At 47.4% G+C, this 13,590-nt stretch overlaps 2 protein-coding genes across 7 annotated transcripts in view; one reads left to right on the forward strand and one right to left on the reverse strand.

Annotated features, from left to right (window-relative positions):
- Positions 1–10,886, forward strand: part of VRK2 (VRK serine/threonine kinase 2) — a 183,124-nt gene extending 172,238 nt beyond the window's left edge. For all 3 annotated transcript variants that reach the window (XM_063918204.1, XM_063918203.1, XM_063918202.1), the window contains exon 14: positions 10,586–10,886. In XM_063918204.1, the coding sequence (XP_063774274.1) occupies positions 10,586–10,780 (195 nt within the window). In that variant the 3' untranslated portion in view covers positions 10,781–10,886. The remainder of the gene's footprint in view (positions 1–10,585) is intronic.
- FANCL (FA complementation group L) overlaps positions 10,544–13,590 on the reverse strand; it is a 265,614-nt gene continuing 262,567 nt past the window's right edge. For all 4 annotated transcript variants that reach the window (XM_063918209.1, XM_063918207.1, XM_063918208.1 and 1 more), the window contains 2 exons: positions 12,762–12,833; positions 10,544–10,855 (listed from right to left, as the gene is read on the reverse strand). In XM_063918209.1, the coding sequence (XP_063774279.1) occupies positions 10,820–10,855; positions 12,762–12,833 (108 nt within the window). In that variant the 3' untranslated portion in view covers positions 10,544–10,819. The remainder of the gene's footprint in view (positions 10,856–12,761; positions 12,834–13,590) is intronic.

The following is a 13,590-nucleotide window of genomic DNA, read 5'->3' on the forward strand; positions in this document are numbered from 1 at the left end:
GCGTCGGGAAGAGAATAATATTCGGACTCCTTGAGAGGATCGAAAACCAACTCGTCACGGCCAATCTAGAGCTTAATCAACAGAGCTATCAGCATATGAGAAGAATACCATTATCTTAGCATTCATGGATATACATAATGTAATACACAATAAAACACACATGTCCTATCCATGCATATATAAATATATATCTACATATATATACATATAGATATAACCTATGCGCAAGTGGATTGTCTAGACCCGTCAGGTCCCAGCAATGTGTTGTGAATGTGTATGACCATGTACTGACGTGCCCCCGATGTGGATCTTCCAGGAACGTTATGGTCGACAGAAACTGAGTAAATGTCGACAGCAAGGAGTAGTAAGCGGGCAAAAAATAATAATCTTAGAACCCCGAGGGGTCTGAGGGAAATATACATATACAATTTCAATAACACTCCCTCCACATATACCTATAAATATATACATATATATATACACCAATACAGGTACAAGGCAATAACAGCCTGTTAATTTTTCTACCCCGGAAATACTGTTGATGCCGACAGGGCATCCACCAACAACTGTCTCCCCTAGCGCGTTGACTTGTTTTCAAGCACACAAAACCAACCTGCTAATACTTAATTTTTTTTTAATCAAGTACCGCCAAGCGTCGGCGAAGCCGACAGTTATCCCCACAGCAGCTTGTGACAAAGCCCTAACACCTGTCGACATATGTCGACTAACCGATAGTGGGTAAAACACAGGGAAACAGTGAGTTTATGTATCACAACAAGGATTATGCGTCCATTATTAAACATAATGCTATATGACACCCATATAGCATTAAACACTCTGTGCCCCCCCTCCTTACTATACAGTAAATCCTGGTTAGGACTTGAGGAAAATGGCGCTGACTCCTCTGTGAGGGCTAAGCCCCACCCCCTCCCGGCGCCCTTAAGCCAGCTCAATTAAATATAAATATATAACCCCCCTAAAAACTAGCTGGGGACCTTATATACAGGGGGTAACCCCCTGTATAACTTACTTTTTGTCCCAACGCAGCCCAGAGCGCCCCTCCTGCGCCCTGCACCCACGGAAGCCGTTGGTGTGTGGGAGCTATGGAGCACGCTGCGGTCTCCCGGCGGGGAGAAGACACCCGGTGTCCGGGTATGTTCCCCCGCCCGGGATCCTTTTATCAATGCCGGCCAGAGCGCACCCCCCCCAGCGCCCTGCACCCTGGAGGCCGACGGGGAGCAGGAACAGAGAACGCAGCCTCTCCCGTTTGCGGCGCACTGGCGGGGCGGGCGCCGAAGCATGTCCCACCCCGTCAGTGATTACATTTTTTAAATGTTGACCAGGGTGCTCTCCCCCAGCGCCCTGCAGGCCCGGTGGAGTGCGGGAGCCGGGAGCGCAGCGCTACCGCTGCTGCTCCCTCCCGTTCACGGCGCACTGGCGGGGTGGGCACCGAAGTATGTCCCCCCGCCAGTGATATTACTGATTTTATTATATGCTGCCCAGGGCGCTCCCCCCCCCCCCCCCCCAGCGCCCTGCAGGTGATGGAAAGCGCGGGAGCGCAGCGCTACCGCTGTCTCTCCCCCCTGCGACACGCTGGCGGGGTGAACATACGCTGTGCCCAGGCACCGTAATATGTCCCCCGCCAGCATTATAGACCGTCAGCAACATGCCCCCAGGGCGCTCCCCCCCCCAGCGCCCTGCCAGAGACGTTGGTGTGTGGGAGCATGGAGCGCAGCCCTACTGCTGCTGTTGCCTACATTACTGAAGTCTTCTGCCGTCACTGAAGTCTTCTTTTCTTCCAATACTCACCCGGCTTCTTTCTTCTGGCTTTTGTGAGGGGATTGACGGCGTGGCTCCGGGAACAAGCAGCTAGGCGCACCAAGTGATCGAACCCTCTGGAGCTAATGGTGTTCAGTAGCCGAGAAGCAGAGCCTTTAAACTAAGAAGAAGTGGGTCCTGTTTCTCTCCCCTCACTCCCACGATGCAGGGAGCCTGTAGCCAGCAGGTCTGCCTGAAAATAAAAAACCTAACAATAAAGTCTTTAGAGAAACTCAGGAGAGCTCCCCTAGTGTGTGACCCATCACTCCTGGGCACAAAGTCTAACTGAGGTCTGGAGGAGGGGCATAGAGGGAGGAGCCAGTTCACACCCAGTTTGTCTTTATAGTGTGCCCAGGCTCCTGCGGATCCGTCTATACCCCATGGTCCTTTTGGAGTCCCCAGCATGCTCTAGGACGTATGAGAAAAGATCTTGGTTGCAGGAAAGAAAACAGAGTTGTGGTAAATGGAGTGCAGTCACAGGAGGGAAATGTTACCAGTGGAGTACCCCAGGGATCTGTACTTGGAACAGTGCTTTTTAATATCTTTATTGGCGACATTGCAAATGGCAATAAAAAGGGAAAGTATGCCTTTTTGCAGATGACACAAAGGTGTGCAACAGGCTAGACACACCAGGTGGGGTAAAACAAATGATTGAGGACCTAGGTAGACTAGAGGAATGGTCAAGAGTGTGGCAATTACAATTTAATGCCAAAAAATGCAAAATCATGCACTTGGGTCTCAAAAATCCAAAGGCTAAATATAGTATTAATGGAACTATACTGGAAACTACCGAGGAGAAAAGGGATCTAGGAGTCACTATTTCAGGTGATTTAAAGGCAAGTAAGCAATGTAACAAAGCAATGAGGAAGGCTAGTCAGAGGCTTGGCTGCATTGGGAAAGGAATTGGCAGCAGAAAGAAAGAAGTAATATTGCCACTGTATAGGTCATTGGTACGGCCTCATCTTGAAAACTGTTCAATTCTGGAGGCTATATCTTCAAAAGGATATTAATACATTAGAGACTGTACAAAGAAGGGCAACTAAAATGGTGCATGGCCTACATCACAAAACATACCCAGAAAGTCTAAGAAATCTCAATATGTACAGTTTGGAGCAGAGAAGGGAAATGGGGGGACATGATAGAAACTTTCAAATATATCAAAGGTTTTAAGAAAGTACAGGAGGTGATTATTCTCCAAATGAAGAGAAGCAATAGGACACGAGGACATGCACAGAGACTGGAGGGGGAGGTGAGGTTCAGGAGAAATTTGAGGAAAAATTAATTAACAGAAAGGGTAGTGGACAAGTGGAATAGCATCCCATCAGAGATGGTAGAGGCTAAGGCAGTAGAGCAATTTAAACATGCATGGGATAGACATAAGGATATCCTTGCAAAGAAATAAGGATCAAATAAGGTTTGAGATAAAAAAAAATTGGTTAAAAAAAATAAAAAAGGGGCAGACTAGATGGGCCAAGTGGTTCTTATCTGCCGTCAAATTTTATGTTTCTATAACCAAGTGTAGTATGTGTCAAAAGTCAGCAATTTAACTGCTGCTCAGAATAACCCTGAAAGCACCTGTCTCAAAGTGTATAAAGAAAAGCGATAGCAATATATATAATATATAACGAACAATCAAGATAAATACACAATAATATAACTGCAATTACCACTTCAATCAATTACTCAGCCTGTTTTTGAAAGCAGGTAGGATATAAGTGTTTGTAAAAGCCTGGCTCCTTAGAGAAGTTTTTACAGGAAGACTGAGCCCAGCTTTCCCGGAGACCTTGATTGCTGCATGATGAAGATGGCTGCCCTGGTCTCTGAGGGAAGAAGGGAGTGTTGTTTACAGCTGAAGGGTGGGAAATCTGCAGTAGACTGACACCCAAAGCTGCGGGAGGGGCTACACATTAAGCGCTGCCTCCCCTTGCTGCTCTTCTCCCCCAGGTACTAAAGGCTTTTATAAATTTAGTGTATACACTAAAACCTGGGCCTTATATGATCTAGTGCAGTGGTGGCCAACGTGTGGCTCTTGAGCCACATGTGGCTCTTTCTTCATTCAAATGTGGCTCCCAACACTCAAAGTCACGTGACCACAAGAGATCTGTAAACCGCTGCACTCCAGCCAGACATGCAGCAGCACTACGTAGACTGAGAACTGAGGGAGCCAAATACACATGGGGGAGCTGGCTGGAGTGACACATGGGGGAAGTGAAGTATATTATGTGAATCTGGCTTTTCAATATATTTTATGCGGATCTGGCTTTTTCAATTATTTGATGTAGAAGTGGCTTTTTCATTGTATTTTATGTTGGATCTGGCTTTTTCAATGTGTTTTATACCAGGGGCGTGGCATAGCAGGCACGAGGTCACACCCCATTTTTGCAAGTGCGCCTTCGGCTCCAAGTCGGCTCTTTGATGTACCTAACAAGATTTCTTGGCTCTTTGTCTCTGACTGGTTGGCCACCCCTGATCTAGTGGAACCCCTGACCGGAGCCAGTGTCCATGGGTATTTTTAAGATGGGACCCTCTTACCTGCCCCAGTATGCCAGCTACGCAGTCCTGGGGTCCCCACAGTGAGCGGTGCTAGATGTGGTGTGCAGCCCCTGCCACAAGTATCCGTCTTGGCATTGCCCATGCCCCCTGTAGAAGTGCAACCAGCTTTCTTGCTGGTACCAACAAAAAAAACTGACCTGCCTGAGCATGGAGGCGGAGTTGTAGGAGAGAAGAGCAAAGTATTCTGGGAAGCCTGAAAGCTTAACTGTTTGGTGCCCGGACTCTCATCCACCACCTACAACCCCGATGTTCAACCCTGTGGAACCATATGAAGGCCGGAGAAGAAAACAGGGATTTTTCACTACTTATCACCAGTTTAGAGATGGTGAAGAGAAAATAAGATTTTACTTACCGGTAAATCTATTTCTCGTAGTCCGTAGTGGATGCTGGGAACTCCGTAAGGACCATGGGGAATAGCGGCTCCGCAGGAGACTGGGCACAACTAAAGAAAGCTTTTAGGTCACCTGGTGTGCACTGGCTCCTCCCACTATGACCCTCCTCCAAGCCTCAGTTAGGACACTGTGCCCGGACGAGCTGACATAATAAGGAAGGATTTTGAATCCCGGGTAAGACTCATACCAGCCACACCAATCACACCGTATAACTCGTGATACTATACCCAGTTTAACAGTATGAAAACAACTGAGCCTCTCAACAGATGGCTCAACAATAACCCTTTAGTTAACAATAACTATGTACAAGTATTGCAGACAATCCGCACTTGGGATGGGCGCCCAGCATCCACTACGGACTACGAGAAATAGATTTACCGGTAAGTAAAATCTTATTTTCTCTGACGTCCTAGTGGATGCTGGGAACTCCGTAAGGACCATGGGGATTATAGCAAAGCTCCCAAACGGGCGGGAGAGTGCGGATGACTCTGCAGCACCGAATGAGAGAACTCAAGGTCCTCCTCAGCCAGGGTATCAAATTTGTAGAATTTTGCAAACGTGTTTGCCCCTGACCAAGTAGCAGCTCGGCAAAGTTGTAAAGCCGAGACCCCTCGGGCAGCCGCCCAAGATGAGCCCACCTTCCTAGTGGAATGGGCTTTTACTGATTTAGGATGCGGCAGTCCAGCCGCAGAATGCGCCAGCTGAATTGTGCTACAAATCCAGCGAGCAATAGTCTGCTTAGAAGCAGGAGCACCCAGTTTGTTGGGAGCATACAGGATAAATAGCGAGTCAGTTTTCCTGACTCTAGCCGTCCTGGAAACATAAATTTTCAAGGCCCCGACTACGTCCAGTAACTTGGAATCCTCCAAGTCCCTAGTAGCCGCAGGCACCACAATAGGTTGGTTCAAGTGAAAAGCTGATACCACCTTAGGGAGAAACTGGGGACGAATCCTCAATTCCGCCCTATCCATATGGAAAATCAGATAAGGGCTTTTACATGACAAAGCCAAGGCCAATAACATGACCACTTTCCACGTGAGATATTTTAGATCCACGGTTTTAAGTGGCTCAAACCAATGTGATTTTAAGAAACTCAACACCACGTTGAGATCCCAAGGTGCCACTGGAGGCACAAACAGGGGCTGAATATGCAGCACTCCTTTCACAAACGTCTGAACTTCAGGTAGTGAAGCTAGTTCTTTCTGGAAGAAAATCGACAGAGCCGAGATCTGTACCTTAATGGAGCCTAATTTCAGGCCCATAGTCACTCCTGCTTGTAGGAAATGCAGAAATCGACCTAGTTGAAATTCCTCTGTTGGGGCCTTTTTGGCCTCACACCAAGCAACATACTTCCGCCATATGCGGTGATAATGCTTTGCAGTTACATCTTTCCTGGCTTTAATCAGCGTAGGAATGACTTCTTCCGGAATGCCCTTTTCCTTCAGGATCCGGTGTTCAACCGCCATGCCGTCAAACGCAGCCGCGGTAAGTCTTGGAACAGACAGGGCCCCTGCTGCAGCAGGTCCTGTCTGAGCGGCAGAGGCCATGGGTCCTCTGAGATCATCTCTTGAAGTTCCGGGTACCACGCTCGTCTTGGCCAATCCGGAACCACGAGTATTGTTCTTACTCCTCGTTTTCTTATTATTCTCAGTACCCTTGGTATGAGAGGCAGAGGAGGGAACACATAAACCGACTGGTACACCCACGGTGTCACTAGAGCGTCCACAGCTATCGCCTGAGGGTCCCTTGACCTGGCGCAATATCTCTCTAGTTTTTTGTTTAGGCGGGACGCCATCATGTCCACCTGTGGCCGTTCCCATCGATCTACAATCAGCGTGAAGACTTCTGGATGAAGTCCCCACTCTCCCGGGTGGAGGTCGTGCCTGCTGAGAAAGTCTGCTTCCCAGTTGTCCACTCCCGGAATGAACACTGCTGACAGTGCTAGTACATGATTTTCCGCCCATCGGAGAATCCTTGTGGCTTCTGCCATTGCTATCCTGCTTCTTGTGCCGCCCTGTCGATTTACATGGGCGACTGCCGTGATGTTGTCTGACTGGATCAGTACCGGCTGGTGTAGAAGCAGGGATTTTGCCTGACTTAGGGCATTGTAAATGGCCCTTAGTTCCAGAATATTTATGTGTAGGGAAGTCTCCTGACTCGACCACAGCCCTTGGAAGTTTCTTCCCTGTGTGACTGCCCCCCAGCCTCGAAGGCTGGCATCCGTGGTCACCAGGACCCAGTCCTGTATGCCGAATCTGCGGCCCTCTAGAAGATGAGCACTCTGCAGCCACCACAGCAGAGACACCCTGGTTCTTGGAGACAGGGTTATTAGGCGATGCATCTGAAGATGCGATCCGGACCATTTGTCCAACAGGTCCCACTGAAAGATTCTGGCATGGAACCTGCCGAAAGGAATTGCTTCGTAAGAAGCCACCATCTTTCCCAGGACCCGCGTGCAGTGATGCACCGATACCTGTTTTGGTTTCAGGAGCTCTGACTATAGATGACAGCTCCTTGGCTTTCTCCTCCGGGAGAAACACTTTTTTCTGGACTGTATCCAGAATCATACCCAGGAACAGTAGACGTGTCGTCGGAATCAGCTGTGATTTTGGAATATTCAGAATCCAACCGTGCTGGTGTAGCACCTCCTGAGATAGTGCTACTCCCACCAACAACTGCTCCTTGGACCTCGCCTTTATTAGGAGATCGTCCAAGTACGGGATAATTAAAACTCCCTTTCTTCTAAGGAGTATCATCATTTCCGCCATTACCTTGGTAAACACCCTCAGTGCCGTGGAGAGTCCAAACGGCAGCGTCTGGAATTGGTAATGGCAATCCTGTACCACAAATCTGAGGTACTCCTGGTGAGGATAGTAAATGGGGACATGTAGGTAAGCATCCTTGATGTCCAGGGATACCATGTAATCCCCCTCGTCCAGGCTTGCAATAACCGCCCTGAGCGATTCCATCTTGAACTTGGATTTTTTCATGTATGTGTTCAAGGATTTCAAATTTAAAATGGGTCTCACCGAACCGTCCGGTTTCGGTACCACAAACAGTGTGGAATAGTAACCCCGTCCTTGTTGAAGTAGGGGCACCTTGATTATCACCTGCTGGGAATACAGCTTGTGAATTGCCGCTAGCACAGCCTCCCTGTCTGAAGGAGTAATCGGCAAGGCAGATTTTAGGAACCGGTGGGGTGGAGACGCCTCGAATTCCAGTTTGTACCCTTGAGATACTATTTGCAGGATCCAGGGATCCACCTGTGAGCGAGCCCACTGATCGCTGAAATTTTTGAGGCGGCCCCCCACCGTACCTGGCTCCGCCTGTGGAGCCCCACCGTCATGCGGCGGACTTGGAAGAAGCGGGGGAGGACTTTTGCTCCTGGGAACCTGCTGTTTGTTGCAGCCTTTTTCCCCTACCTCTGCCTCTGGACAGAAAGGACCCGCCTTTTCCACGCCTGTTTTTCTGAGTCCGAAAGGACTGTACCTGATAAAACGGCGCCTTTTTAGGCTGTGAGGGAACATGGGGTAAAAATGCTGACTTCCCAGCAGTTGCTGTGGAAACTAGGTCCGAGAGACCATCCCCAAATAACTCCTCACCCTTATAAGGCAAAACTTCCATGTGCCTTTTTGAATCTGCATCTCCTGTCCACTGGCGAGTCCATAAGCCTCTCCTAGCAGAAAAGTACAATGCACTTATTTTAGATGCCAGCCGGCAGATCTCCCTCTGTGCATCTCTCATGTATAAGACTGAGTCTTTTATATGCTCTATGGTTAGCAGAATAGTGTCCCTGTCTAGGGTGTCAATATTTTCTGACAGGGAATCTGACCACGCAGCGGCAGCACTGCACATCCATGCTGACGCAATAGCTGGTCTAAGTATAATGCCTGAGTGTGTATATACAGACTTCAGGATCGCCTCCTGCTTTCTATCAGCAGGTTCCTTGAGGGTGGCCGTATCCGGAGACGGTAGTGCCACCTTTTTAGACAAATGTGTGAGCGCTTTATCCACCCTAGGGGGTATCTCCCAACGTGACCTATCCTCTGGCGGGAAAGGGAACGCCATTAGTAACTTCTTAGAGATTACCAATCTTTTATCAGGGAAACCCACGCTTCTTCACACACTTCATTTAATTCTTCTGATGGGGGAAAAACTACGGGTAGTTTTTTCTCCCCAAACATAATACCCTTTTTAGTGGTACCTGGGTTTATATCTGAAATGTGTAACACCTCTTTCATTGCTTCAATCATGCAACGAATGGCCTTAGTGGACATTAGACTAGACTCATCGTCGTCGACACTGGTGTCAGTATCCGTGTCGACATCCGCGTCTGCCATCTGAGGTAGCGGGCGTTTTAGAGCCCCCGATGGCATTTGAGACGCCTGGACAGGCACGAACTGAGAAGCCGGCTGTCCCGCATTTTCGTAAATTTTTTTGTGTAAGGAGTCGACACGTGCACGCAATTCCTTCCATAAGTCCATCCACTCAGGTGTCTGCCCCGCAGGGGGTGACATCCCTTCTATAGGCATCTGCTCCGCCTCCACATCATTATCCTCATCAAACATGTCGACACAGCCGTACCGACATACCGCACACACACAGGGAATGCTCTAACAGAGGACAGGACCCACAAAAGCCCTATGGGGAGACAGTGAGAGTATGCCAGCACACACCAGAGCGCTATATAATGCAGGGACTAACTGAATTATGTCCCCTATAGCTGCTGTTATATATACTGCGCCTAAATTTAGTGCCCCCCCTCTCTTTTTTACCCTTTTCTGTAGTGTAGACTGCAGGGGAGAGCCAGGGAGCTTCCTTCCAGCGGAGCTGTGAGGAAGAAATGGCGCCAGTGTGCTGAAGGAGATAGCTCCGCCCCTTTTTCGCGGACTATTCTCCCGCTTTTTTATGGATTCTGGCAGGGGTAATTATCACATATATAGCCTCTGGGGCTATATATTGTGGTATTTTTGCCAGCCAAGGTGTTTTTATTGCTGCTCAGGGCGCCCCCCCCTAGCGCCCTGCACCCTCAGTGACCGGAGTGTGAAGTGTGTATGAGGAGCAATGGCGCACAGCTGCAGTGCTGTGCGCTACCTTGGTGAAGACTGATGTCTTCTGCCGCCGATTTTCCGGACCTCTTCTTGCTTCTGGCTCTGTAAGGGGGACGGCGGCGCGGCTCCGGGACCGAACACCAAGGCCAGTTCCATGCGGTCGATCCCTCTGGAGCTAATGGTGTCCAGTAGCCTAAGAAGCCCAAGCTAGCTGCAAGCAGGTAGGTTCGCTTCTTCTCCCCTTAGTCCCTCGCTGCAGTGAGCCTGTTGCCAGCAGGTCTCACTGTAAAATAAAAAACCTAATTATATACTTTCTTTTTAGAAGCTCAGGAGAGCCCCTAGTGTGCATCCAACCTCGGCCGGGCACAAAATCTAACTGAGGCTTGGAGGAGGGTCATAGTGGGAGGAGCCAGTGCACACCAGGTGACCTAAAAGCTTTCTTTAGTTGTGCCCAGTCTCCTGCGGAGCCGCTATTCCCCATGGTCCTTACGGAGTTCCCAGCATCCACTAGGACGTCAGAGAAATCCGCAATAAACCCTATGGAGACCTATCAGCAATAACTTATCGCCGCTAACAGGATTCCAAATGATTGCAATAATTTATCGCAAAACCACGATATTGTGGCTAATTGGATACCCCCCTAAGACTTATACAATCATTGATTCATTATTTAGTACTAACAACTTGTAGAAGGATTCATTCTAGAACAAAATCTAGGAGCAGACTTAATGATATGCTTTAAATCTTTAATAATTTTGTATTTGTTTTCAGGGAACAGTCAATGTGAACTTTATTCAGAATTACAAAGGTCATTTAGACAAAGATGAATGGTTTCAAGATTATGACTTGAAAGAAAGCCAATCTTCATATGAACCTAATATTCATCATCAGGATCGTCAAAGTTTATATAAATATGCTTTAGCTGTTCCAATACTTTTGGTAATGATCTATTGTTTATTATATTAACTCCATTCCATTATGTCAGATGGCCATCTTCTTAGCCAGTCAAAATGTCTTATTAGACAGCTTCAGCGTTATAGGCTGGAAATAAAAATATTTTGGTCAATGATGATTTCAGTGATTGTTTTATTACGTCAAATATAAATTCTGCATTTCAGTCACCAACATACACATTTCTAGCAACAAAGTTTTAATGCTCAACCTATAGAAAAAGAATGCTTATAATTCTACCTATCAACAAACCATTAAAATCTGCTTTACACCTTCTGTATATGGATCATCTGATCGATCAGTGGGGGGTAGGGGTGGGGGTGGGGGGTGTAAGTTATGGTGGGCTTGCACATCTGGATACAAATACAGTACAGGTACAATAGGCAGACAAGCCAGGGAAAGAGGCTGGGGAAAGGAAAATAGGGTGTAACCTAGCTGCTTGGTCAGGGATGAGATTTTTAGTGTTACTAGTTTGGAAATAATGTACTGTAAATGGAATAGTTGGGCTGGACAGCAGTCAGGCTGCAATATCCAGGGAGCCACTGAAGGTTGGTATATACCACCCAGCAAACATTAAAGCTAAAAATACCCCCTTAATCATCTGCTCCTTTTAACGCATATACTGTGTATAAAAATGGGTAAGACTTCAGTTACCTTACTTGTCCTATATAACAGAGGATGGCACACTAAATAGCTATTGTTCTTGAAATTTAGATGCCATGATGTAAAAAAAATAAAAAAATAAAAATACCAATGTTGCACTATTCCACTACCTGTGAGACTTTGTAGGTACACTTGGGCTTGTTCACACTAGGATTTATTATATGCTTTAGTATTATGGCCAGGTCTTAGGTACGGTTATCAACAGCAGCGGCTGCAGCGCAGACCATCTTGTGTGGGCGGGGGGCAGGGGACGCTAAGCATATGTAATGTATGTGCTGGCGACTGGTGTGTGTCCGGGATCAGCAGCTGCACTGTATATCAGAGGAACCATGCAGAACCCAGTACTTTGCATTAGGCTACCCTCTCCTAAGCCTGCCCCCAGACTCCTGTGAAACTAGCCAACGAGAGTCTGGGGGCGGACTTAGTAGAGTGAAGCCTAATGCAGAGACCCTGGTTCTGCACAGAGGTTGCCACTGCAGGATACACGCAAGCACATATATAACATACATCTTCACATGTATGTTTATATGTGCTTAGCAGTCCCCTAACCACCTTCACAAGGTAGTCAGCGCAGTTGGTTAACAACCTTTGGAAGTGCAAGCTGACCAGTGATCACACTTCATTCATTGACCCTATAATGCATACTAAGGATCACTAAGCTGGGAACGCATACATGGTTGTTTCTAATGGGTTGGGTTTGTTTTATTGACATTTATAATGTCATTATGTTGACACTGATGAAATATAGACAAGTGTGTGTCCTGGCAGTACGGTGCTCACTTTCCTGGAAGTTTTGGCGATGCAGCTGTGTTTTCTGGGTCCAGCGGTCATCTGACCCAGCTGTCCTAACCCTCTCTCCTACATCCAAACTCTCCCCTCCGGCAGCCTAACCCTCAGCTCCTGCAGCTTAACTTTTGGCACTCGGCAGAATGTCGAAATCTCACATGACTGCATTACAACAATAATAGAATCATAACAGTTGTCATTGAGGTGTGGACATGGTGACTGCATCCAGTTTCCTATGTGTGCTATAGGGTGAATGAGAAGAGTCTATGATGTCTAGGTCACTGCACTTTACGAGAGTGATAAGCAATCTGTCCAGCCTGACCTCACTGCATGTACAGTCAGTGATAAATCCTAGTGTGACTTAGTGCTTATGGTAAGCCCATTTTACTCATGTAATCTAGAACATTTCACGGAAGCATCACCTCAAAAGAAACCAGTTTGCAATGATGAGGTCTGGAACAAAAGGGTGTATAAAAGAACAATCACAGGAACAGGATATATTATATATTTTATATGTTACTCTATGAACTGAGAACATTAATCTTACCTTGCTACAGTAAGGACATTCACCATATATAATGTTAAAGCTTTGTCTACTAGAGGGGAGTGTGTTCAACCACTGATGAGAAAAAAGAAATAATAAATGTAATACAATAGTAGGTGGAATGGCACCAATGGCCACATTATCCCTCACAAATGAATAGGTCACTTTTATAAAAAGCTATTACTGTACAATGCATATTTCTCATACGTCCTAGAGGATGCTGGGGATGCTTCAAGAACCATGGGGTATAGACGGGATCCGCAGGAGACATGGGCACACTATAAGACTTTGACTGGGTGTGAACTGGCTCCTCCCTCTATGCCCCTCCTCCAGACTTCAGTTAGATTATGTGCCCAGTGAGACTGGATGCACACTGAGGAGCTCTCCAGAGTTTCTCAGAAAAAGACTTATTAGGTTTGTTATTTTCAGGGAGACCTGCTGGCAACAGGCTCCCTGCATCGTGGGACTGAGGGGAGAGAAGCAGACCTACTTCTTCTGAGTTCAAGGGCTCTGCTTCTTAGGCTACTGGACACCATTAGCTCCAGAGGGTTCGATCACTTGGTACGCATAGCTGCTTGTTCCCGGAGCCACGCCATCACCCCCCTCACAGAGCCAGAAGACAGAAGCCGGGTGAGTATAGGAAGATCAGAAGACTCCAGTGACGGCGTTTGAGGTATCACGCAGCGCGCCATGCTCCCACACATAACACGGCACTGAAGGGGGGGGGCCTGGACAGCATGGGGGACATCAAACAGCACTGGCATAAGATATAACAGTGCCCGGGCACTAGTTAAGGAACCCCCGCTAATATAAAGATTTTTTTAAACGGGAC

This window comes from Pseudophryne corroboree, chromosome 4 (genome assembly GCF_028390025.1).
Source record: "Pseudophryne corroboree isolate aPseCor3 chromosome 4, aPseCor3.hap2, whole genome shotgun sequence".
NCBI classification, from domain to species: Eukaryota; Metazoa; Chordata; class Amphibia; order Anura; family Myobatrachidae; genus Pseudophryne; species Pseudophryne corroboree.